This window comes from Abramis brama, assembly GCF_963993115.1.
Source record: "Abramis brama genome assembly, chromosome: 1".
Classification (NCBI taxonomy): Eukaryota; Metazoa; Chordata; class Actinopteri; order Cypriniformes; family Leuciscidae; genus Abramis; species Abramis brama.
The window spans coordinates 23,533,995-23,545,099 of NC_139963.1; the positions used below are offsets into that span (position 1 = coordinate 23,533,995).

The 11,105-nt window shown below is 38.2% G+C and overlaps 1 protein-coding gene across 1 annotated transcript in view; it reads right to left on the reverse strand.

Annotated features, from left to right (window-relative positions):
- Window positions 1-10,896, reverse strand: part of crhr1 (corticotropin releasing hormone receptor 1) — a 125,996-nt gene extending 115,100 nt beyond the window's left edge. Inside the window, exon 1 of the mRNA XM_084089492.1 lies at window positions 10,272-10,896. Coding sequence (XP_083945618.1) covers window positions 10,272-10,295 — 24 coding nt within the window. The 5' untranslated portion in view covers window positions 10,296-10,896. The remainder of the gene's footprint in view (window positions 1-10,271) is intronic.
- Between the last annotated feature and the right edge of the window lie 209 nt (window positions 10,897-11,105).

Below are 11,105 nucleotides of genomic sequence, written 5' to 3' on the forward strand. Positions count from 1 at the left end.
AAACTCTGGAATAGCCTTCCTGATACTGTTCGTTGCTCAGACTCGCTCTCCCAGTTTAAAACTAGATTAAAGACGCATCTCTTCAGCCAGGCATTCATATAATACTTTTAAACTTACAGTTAAATCCGGCCTCTAGTTCATAAACGCCAGAGGAGAACTGGCCCCCGACTGAGCCTGGGTTCTCCCAAGGTTTTTTTTTTTTTTCTCCATTAGGTCACCTGATGGAGTTTTAGGTCACCATTAGGTCACTTGATGGAGTTTTTCGGTTCCTTGCCACTGTTGCCTTTGGCTTGCTCATTTGGGGATATTTAATTTAATTTAATCAACCTATAATACTATTGATCAGCCTTACCAAACGTGGACATTTTTTCCACTAGAAACAAACCTTGTTGTGCTATTTTGATTTAATACTGTGAAGCTGCTTTGATACAATCTGTATTGTGAAAAGCGCTATACAAATATACTTGACTTGACTTGACTTAAATGGACTTAAACTTCCAAAAACCTGTAGGGTAGTGGTCTGGGTTCAAACATTCCGACATGCAAAGTGAAGCATTCACATGACTGGAAAGAAAGTGAGGCTTCGTTTTTCGTTGATCACGTGTTTCTCTGAAAACAATACGCGCTCCGGCACAGAGCTTCATGAGAAATTGCACTGTGTACTCGATACGCATTTTGAAGCTTCAGTGCCATATGTAACATCACTAGTTGAAAAGATACCTTCATCTTGTTCTGTCTTCCTGCAACCACCCGTGACAGGACCGCCCAATATGGACGAACGGGCAAAGTTTATCATCCTGGCTCAGGAGAGCCATAATTTCTTTTCTTTTTTCAAAGATTTTGTTTGTTTGGCCGTCACCAGCTCCCTGGATGACGAGACCCTAAAGAACCTGTTCTGGATTGGGGTGAACTTCCACAACACCATCAACCTTCCAGACACCACCGGACTGAGTTGGAGGGAAGCTGTAGTGAGGTGTCTGGAGAGCGATGCGCCCCGATCCAGAGCCCGTTTCACCACCATCGACCGCGGGACTCAGATCCGGCTCCTCCGGATTCCCTCGTTCCACCGGCTCCCCCTTGGTCAGTCGTCTCACCATTTCTGCCACGGACTTTTGGGCCATCCACTGCACTCCATCCCTCCACCCCTTCAGCTGCAGCAGGTTCCTCCTTCCTGTCGGCATCGCCTCTGTCCTCGCTCACACCGTCGCCGCCCCAGCCCTCGGGTACTCTGGATCCACCTACAACGGTCATCACTGTGACATCGCCTGGGTCTCCTGCACCAGTGATGTCGCTCAGCTCCCTCAACCCTCAGTCTGAGCCTGGGGATCCATCAGCCTTGTCTACCGCGGTCGTCCCCCAGCTGTCGTCAGCCACTACACCACCTTGGCTCCTCCCTCCCTTGACTCCACCGTGGGCTGTCTGCACTGGGGAGCTCTGGGTCTGTGCCATCAGACTGCTTCCACCTTCACCACCAGGGGATCGTCGTCCACTCACCACCATGCCATCACCACCGTCTGCACCACCCTGGACCCTTCAGTTCTGTCTCCTCCCAGTCAGCCATTCCTCCACCTGAACCTCCTCCAGCTTCCTCTGCCGGCATGCCTACCCTTCGCCATCCCTTCTCCATCTCCTGGCTCCTTGCCTGCGGCATCGCCTCGGCCATTTCCAAAGCCTCCTCCATCCCTCCCTCACTTATTCTGTTACGGCGCGAGGTCACGCCTACCGGGAGGGGGCGTTCTGTCACAGTATGTTCAGTGTGTTTAGTTTTCATGGACTTTCAGTTTGTTTTCATTAATAACATGTTTTCCTTTGTTCAGTTTTCCCACCACTCCTTTGTTACCATGGTCACCATCATTATGAATTCATTTGGCTCAGCTGTGTTTCATTAATCATCCTCATTTGTGTTGTGCATGCTAGAAATAGAACCGACGCCTATTTTTCACGCGACACGCAAGCGTGTTGGAAGCGTTTCCAGGCAAAATAGAATAGGAAAAGATGTTTCTATGTCATTTTGACACGAATACATATTAATAAATGACATTTTGATGTTTGAAAGTTTTGACATAAATACAATATAAATGTAATTTAAAAAAATATTATCGATTTTCAAATATTGCACCTCTTAATACAGAACGAATTATTCTGTAGCCTATTTTGCCGTCAACACTGCCGACGTTGTCTTTGCTGCTATATATTTATGTTTAACATGAAGTATAGGCCTTCCACAACTCTCTCCCCACATGTCAAATATATCACCAATGAGGCTTATCATATGTTACCAATATTAAACATTGTTTAATATAATCACTGTTCATATTTTTATTCAAAGTTCAGAATCAAGATAAAGCTCTTATGTTTCTTATGATAAATGAGATAATGCTGCTAAATTTACATTGCTCTAATTTATTTTTTATATTTTGATATTTCATATTTTGTTCAAATGTTTAATATATCTGCTGTTCATATGTTCATTTATTAGTGTGTTATATGATTAGAATGTTGTCCCGGTTTTAAAATAAAGCACAGCAATGATATTTGAGAGTGTTTCTCCCTTTTCAGGAAAAGTATAGAAAAAGTATCGAAATCGCAATACTTGACTTGGTATCGGTATCGAAACAATAATTTTGGTATCGTGACAACACTACCTGCAACCACCCGTGACAGATATATGCAATAAATAGTGGTTCAGTCAATTAATCCATATATCATGTAATTCATTTGACAAATGTATTTTTCTATAATCTAATAAATAATTATGAATAATAACCATTTAAAATTGATTGACAGCATAACTGTTAACATTCTCATTTTATTTAATCGTTGCTAAACCGATGTGCATTATTATGTGCCATTAGCTTTATTCTTACCAATAAAACTGAAAAATGAAATTGAAAATTGAATGTGAGGAAATAGATGCAGCGATAAACACAGGGGAAGAGGAAGAAACATTTGATGAAAGTCTTTGCTAATATTGTACTTTTTCATCTTGGATTTGACACAGTTAAACAGATCATATTTAGATCTCTTCAAATAGAAATTATATTCACAGAATAGGAAGAACAAAAGAATGCAAAAGCAAAATATGCTTTCAACAGATATCTAATTTAGTCTTCTCAAAACAACATCTTTTTCTAATTTACATAATCTACTGTGAGAATACATTTCACACCAAAAAAGTAAAAAAAAAAAAAAAAAAAAACAAGAACATCCGTCCCTTTCCTAATGGTGCAGCATTGCGATCAACCAATATGAAAGAAGACATGCCTTTTGGGAACCCGTTGCAAGTTCCTCTGATGTAAATGTGTTCCGTTTTAAGTGGGACGCAAGTTGTGAAAAATGCCGGATGGAAAAGGAAAATCGATTAGAAAGGGATGAATGAGGTTTTGTCTCTTATGCAAGAGCTGCCAGGTACCAGCTGCTTGCAAAGAGCCACTGACAGGCTAATTGAGTTAATACACTCATTTAATTTAAAAAGGACGAGGATCTAGGACAAAGTAAGCATAGTGATTTCTGACTCAGCGAACAGAATATCTTTCTTTCTCAAGCTGGGAGAGAATCCCATACTCTGTTGCACAAAACAACGTGTTGCATAACCACACAGAAAGTTATGCCCATCAAAAATGAGGTGGCATGTGTGGCAGAAAACCCCCATTCTAATTTGAAACGTCACTGAAACCAAGTTCAGATATGATAATATGATAAACAGTCATTTTCCACTTGTGCCATTTTTGCTTTCAATGGCTAAACCTAATTCAATGAAGTGTTTCATGATTACTAATGGGAAATCAAGGATGGAACAATACGTTCAAGTTATGAAATCCTCCAGACTTGGCAATAATAACCTTATCATATTTTGGAATGATCACCTTCATGCATCAGTTAATATTTAATTTTAAAATGTCCAACATTTCTCCAAAATATTTCTGCATCCAAGATTGTCACTCAAGAAGTTTGGAAAAGTCTGAAACTTCATCTCTTTTTTAGTCACAATGGGACAGGTAAAAATCTCTGAATAACTGAACAATTAGAGCATAATGAAATATGCAATTTGTCATTTTGCACAGTACTGTATTTCACAGTGTTTCAAGTAAGGTTTATAGTAAGGATAGAATGCTACATTTAATGTACTTGTGATCTAATGCATTTCTGATGGTTTCTGGTCTATTGCTTTTAAGGACTCCTAGGTTGCCAGCTTCATCTTAGCTTTAAACATACTCCGTAATTGCTTTAAAGTCCCCCTGTAGTCAATAATTTTATCCCTTATAACTCATCTTTGATCACCAAAATTACATATTTAAATGTTTTTTTCCTTGAAAAAATGTATTCATGCCTTAAAATAGCTTGAATGTAACTCTACACCCTTGCCTCATTTAGTATATGCAGGTGTATGAATATGCAAATTAGCCTCGCCTCCACTCACTTACACCAGCTCAGAGATCCACTCGTTGACGATTAAACGATGACCTAATTGGTTACAAGGTAGTTTGTGATGTCAGAAACACCAGCGATTTCAAACCGCGATTTTGAGACTATTTGGTTCACTGCAGTTTTAAGGAGAAAATACTGCAGCAATGGTGCTGACTTACGAATTTGTACATGGTTTATCTTAAAGCATAACATTAAAAACTTGATTATAACCACAGGGTTAAAATGACATTAAGTGACATCTGGTTAAACAGACGTTTTAAGTGACATATCCAAAAACTTTTACTGCACCCTCAGCCTTTGCAATTCAGCCTTTAACAAAAGTGTGCTTCCTATTCCTTCATCAAAAGCCCATCTCTGTAAGCATCGGAGTATGTTCACAATCACATATTTCTGCATTTGCACAAGCCTTGGCACTCTTTAGACATTCTCGCTTTTTCCTTTGCCAGCTACTTCAGACAGACCGACTATGCTCCATGCCTAGACTAATAAACTGAGTTTAAAGAACAAATACATTTTGTGCAAGCCGTCCAGCTTTTAAAATGTCCAGAAGCTTCCAAAACTTTCTAAATTACTTTAAAGCACAATAATAATTTAACTGATTTATGATAACCCTATAGGCTTTTAAAATTGACTACGACAGTCTGGGGGTGATAAAAGCAGGTCTTTATGTCAGCGCTCAACTTTAAATCTGTTACGTCTTTTTGGTGAAAAGAGCTAAAATGAAGTCATTGCTCTCCCAATGTTAAACTATTTAAACAATTAAACACAAAGCTTCTATAAAACACAAAGCATTTTATAATATTTGTTCATACAATATTAGTATTGTATTTAACCAACTGTTTTGTGTATTTTATATGGAAATACTGCAGTTAAGCACAATAGACATTTCAAAAACAGTTAAAACACCTTACTAATCTCATGAACAGCAGTGTGTACGTAAGCATGTATTAATTATATTTTTCTTCTGTTTTATAGATTTAAAAGCAGCAAAATCAAAAATTTTACAAGTACCCCCTGGAAACTGTTTAAATACACAGTATGATTTGGTTGGGAATTACTGATTAAAACTGTGGCCTGCCTGTTCTGGTAATGAGCAAAATACCATAAATGCAGTTTGCACTGGTGAAAGCTATGTGAACAATTGCTTCTAATCTCTGTTTTCATAACATTAATTTCATACTTGCTCCAAATCTCACCCGAGACACCCAACGCAGAGAATCAAGAAATATTTAAACAACCAGACCAATATGATAGGAACTGTTCAATTCTGAATGACAGAAGAGCACGAGGTCAAAACTATCCCTTAATGGCAACGATCTTGAAGGCTTGAGATCCTGCAATTCTCGGCAGCAAGCTCGTTTTCAGAGTCTGAAAATTGCAGATGATATTTGAAAGGATACATTCAAAAAATAAACTCCCAAACAGCTTAACATTTCCAGGAGATGCAGCAGAGGAGCAATCACTAAAAGAGCTCCCAAAAGAGATACAGCACTGCTACAAAATACCTAGTAGGGTTTCAGCACTGAATAAGCCACCATTTAAATTGCCTGCAACATCGCCTGGACTGGTTAATAGACAGTGAGACTATCGTCAAAAAGAACAATGTGTCCCAACGAGAAGTTAAATTTTAGGTCTCACAGAGAAGAAAATATGCTCTGGGAATCATCATCTGTTTTTATACTCAGTGCATGTTAGATTAGTCACGCAAATACACTGTGGTGCATGAGCCATGTAAATCATAGACACGATATTGACCTCTGGGATGTTAAAACTAAAAAATAATGGGCAGTATCTGTTGTTGCTAAGACACAGTGAGTGCTGAATGCCTTTGGAAGCTCTTGGAACCTCAAAGCCCCTAAACCTCAATTCTACCCTCAAAAAGGCTGTTCCATCGGTGCAGACTTAATCTTTCTCAAAAGACAGCAATCACGTATGATAAAGCTTGTGGCTTGGTGGCTTCCCTACACAATGGATCTGAATAGTGTGTTTTAAAGAAGAAAGACTCTTCTTTAAAACAGACACTATTCAGATCCATTATGAAGAGAAGCCACCACAGCTACAACAAATCAAGACAGCAAATAAGCAAGCCAGACCACAACAAAAAGCTCAAATTCTGACACCTTGAGGAGAAACTGATAAGTTCCCTGCACGCTAAAATCTTTAGCTCGAAGCTGTTGGATCTGTGGAGAGCGAGAAGCTTTTCCGCTCCTTACATTTCTGTGATGAGTTAATTAAAGCCGTGCTTATTGAACTGCACTGGGTTGACTGTAATTTAACAAGAGCTCCCTGTGCATAACCAGGCTGAAGGAGTTGTGTGTACAGGTGAAATTATTCTCCCTGTGGAGTGGTATAAACACACAAACAAACACGTCTTCTGGGGCAAATGACCTCAAATGCTCTCTTTTCCTCCTGGAAGTCTGATCTAAACTCACAGATGCGTAGAAAATGATGCGTTCTGAGCTCCCATCAGGTGTAACAAGGTATAACAAATAGCAGCAGCATTGTGATGGAAATATGCTATCAAAAGAGATACATTGAGGGAGGAGAACGAAATGATAACGATGTCATTGGTATCTGAGAGGGCAAGATTACACATTCAATGCAAACATGGTATTTAATTAAAAATAGTAAATTGACCTTAATCATTTTTTTTCAACCAGCTATTAACACTCGCTTTTAGTAAGTAATTTGTACTTTGAGGTTGAAAAGTCTTACCAGCTCAGTCTACTTGAGCTGGATTAATTTAGAAAAAGTATATGACCTGTGGGCATGCGCAGATCAGTCCTCTCTACGCTAGACGGCGATATATGGCCACGCCAAGACCCGCCCTTGAATAGCTACTATTGGCTGAAGGAGAAAACCGTAATTTTAAGCCACCATTGTGGTGATCAGTGTTTGTTTTAGTTGGGCTCTTGACCCTTATATTATTAACTTTAGAATTTGTTTGGCTGCTGTACCTGAGTTATAACAGCCAGATGAACAATGAGAAAAGGTGATCTGATGGTGTTGGTTGTGTTTTAACATAATCATATAGACCATAATCATATATAATCATAACTCATATAGAGCCCAATTTCTGAGTTAGGTTTACTTTATTAATTATAGCAGCGCTGTCCTGGTACAGCATAATATTTTTAGCCATTTCAATGAAATGCAAATAATCAAATAAAAAATAAAAAACTGCAATTTTTTTATTTTATTTTTTATGTAGGCACACACAGACATCAAGAATTAACGTATGAATCTCAGCAATGGTGACAAACAGATCACCTCTGATCATAAGCTCATTATTTATTCATGCAGCAATGCATGATGGGAGCCATGAATGTGTTTTGATTGGTTGCACCCAGAATGCACTGCAACATGCTTTATAATTATCACCATTGTTGAGATTCACAGGCAGATGTCAATGTGTCTAAAAAATAAATAAAACAAAAAAATATATATTCTTTTTGTATAATGGAAACTTTTAAGAAATTCTAATTATTATGCTGTACAAGGACAGTGCTGCTATAATTAATAAAGCAAACCTAACTCAGAAATTGGTTTCTTTAATTTAAGTGAACTTGAAAAATGAGTGAGCAGAACTAAAAGTGTTAAGTTGTAGGTATTTAGTAATTCTAAGTGGGGTTAAATTTATATCAAGCAATCCACACAAAATGAAAAAAATAAGTTAACACTAAGCATGGCTATTAAGTTACATGAACATAAAAAACATGTGCTAGTGGTACTACTTGATTTAGTACTGCACACTTAAAATAAACAAGCTTTTCTAACTCACTAATCTTACTTTGCTTAATTTTTTTGAGGCAACGAGTTTGCATACTTTTTTTAAGTAAGGTCAACTAATTACATTTTACAGTGTAAGCTTTTCTCTCTCACAGATGGCTCTGTTTTCTTCTGGTCTCAGTGTTATTATAATCATCAGCACAACAAGTCAGTCGCCTCAGATCTGACTTTCCAACCTCTCTAGCTGCACGCAAAAAAAAGTTATTCAGTCTTTAAATTCTATGAAACGTTCATGGGTATTGCATTATTTGAAAGATCACAGCAACCACACTGATGTACTGAGCAAAGAAAAAGAGTTAAATCTTGAAAGTCGATTAGCAGTTGTATCGAATCCTAATTGCTTTTTTGCACCCCTGCTAGCCTCTTGAGACATTTCATAACATTGGCAAAAGCTGCACAGCGAAAATCACAGGGCCATGTCTTCACTCAGTAAGTATTTCACAACACACATTCGATCAATCGTCACTCAAATCATTTTCAGAGCAAAATACTCTCCGCAGCTCAAGCAGTCCACAGCGCTGAAAGTGATAAAACACATATTAATGGTAGCTGAAAGCTTGTATGTTTTGACTGTCAGAGTTTCAGCACATTACTCCGTAATGGTGCCAAACCGGGCCACAGTCCAGAGCGGAGACTGATAAACTTGCTGCATCTTTTTTTTAGGGCTAAAAATAAAGCTTCTTTTTTCTTTACCTTTCAGTGATGTCATTTTATATAATTTAAAATCTATGATATGCTTGTGATGCAGTGCCAAGCTTCTATTATAAGCTAGAATTGACATTCTTTTCAAATGTCTTGCGGCTCAGCTGAGGACTGGCAGGGGATTGTGTCCTGTCCCTGCTTGTATTTACTGTCTACAGAATTCAATAGCACCCACACACTGCTGAGTCACATTGGCAATGATCTCCCCCGTCGAAGGATAGTCATTAATTACCTCCACAGTTTCGTTTAAAATCTCAGTGTCAAATGATAGATTAATGACACACTTTAAGTGCCATTCAACTTAGACATTTAAACAAAACAAAACAGAACACAAATGAGAACAAATAAATCCTATGACAAGCAACATCATTTTAAGAAAGCAATTACAATTGCTGAACTAAGTGAGCTTTTGGTGAGACAAATCAATGCAGCTAGTTTTGAAAAAGTTAAATGGTTAAAATGTGCACTGTAAAAAAAAATAAATAAAAAAAAAAAAAAATTATACTTATGGGGGGATAAAACTGGAAGCTCTGGTTTCCAGAAGTTTGCGGTAAAAAATGTGATGGCATTTTTTATAACTATATATGTAAATTACGTAAATATCCTGGTATACTTGAGCCATGACAATATTTTTTTTTTTTACTATACAGTTACTGACACCAACACTAGGGACAATGGAAAGCAACACAATGCATAAAAAATAGCCTGTGTAGTGTCACAAGTACCAAATTGACACCATCAGGTTAATACACACAATATAAACAAAGCAACATAAAATGCAAAATGAAACAATCTAATAATCTAATATAATTCACATATCAACACTAATAAGAAGCATCTTCTAAATGACACCTAAACAAACGTGATTGTTTGTGTAGGGGGTTCTGGGAATCCCTCTTTTCCAATAACATTATTTTAACAATATTTTACCATATACGTATTGCCATTTTTAGAAAATTATGAGGTAATACGTTGTCCTTATAAAAAATTAAATAAATTTAAAAAAAAAACATTAAAAAAAATGTTTTGCATTTAGGCTACAATACAATTTCATGTAGGCTATTTTCTTCTACATTTTTTTTCAGCGTATATGAACTTACATTTAACCAATTAAAATGTTTTACATTTTAAAAAATGCTAGCTTGTTTCACATATGGACAAACCCAACCGTTGAGTTTAACGTTTATTTTAAGAATTTAAACCAACGGTTGGGTTTGTTCATATCTGACCCAAACATGGTTTGAAACAACCCAGCATTTTCAGAGTTTAGCCTTTTTACATTATTTTCTCTGTCAAAATGACTAACAATTTAAGTTAAGCCTCTATACGCTTTCACGGGGTAATAGTCGTACCTGTGTGTGGAGGATGCGACTCATTGCTCCAGTGTTTGTCTGCAGAAACCTTCAAACAGCACAGCGCTCCTTTGCTCCAGATGCAGCTGTCCGGATGCTCCGCTCCGGGGTGACAGACCTCTGTTTCAAAAACAATAGATATGCACCCCAATGATGTTAAGTGTAGCACTTACAACTGGAAATAAACTGGTGAATTCTGCGCGCATTTGAATCGCTGCCTCATTTTCACCCAGTTGCAGATTAGTTACTATAATTAAAGTCGATATATCCTTCTTTTTAGGGGTTCCGATTGACACTTAATCCACGGTAAATAATCTAATGTCGAGTTTGAGTTTTTAAGGTCCTCGGAGGCAGGTGTAAATGGTTTGTTCAGACGCTATACCAGTCACGCGCAACACTCAGTCAGTGTTCCCTGTTAGATATGATAAGCGTTTCGACCTGCTCCCCTGCGGCTGGAATTGAACTTTCCCAAGAGTACTGCCACAATTTGCTCTCTTTTCCAAAATTATTCGATCCTTGTAAACACGGTGGACCCTCTTCACGTTGCCTCCTCACACTGAGTGACCCTCTGTTTGTGTCCCATCGGTCAACAGTAATGCGTTCACATGAAGCCCTACATGACAGCAAGGAGGCGTAGCCTACTGCGCGCGGATAAAAGGAATAGACGTTTTAGATTTTGCGCGCTTGCGGCTAAATGCGAGCAATGTGACGACAATATTGTAATAAGTCTTGCTGAGCGCGAGAAGAGTTCTCCATGCAGTTCCCACGCGTACTATGCGTCTTCATCCTAACCGGTCCACTCTCTCGCGTGCGCTCAGCAGCAGACTCAGGGCT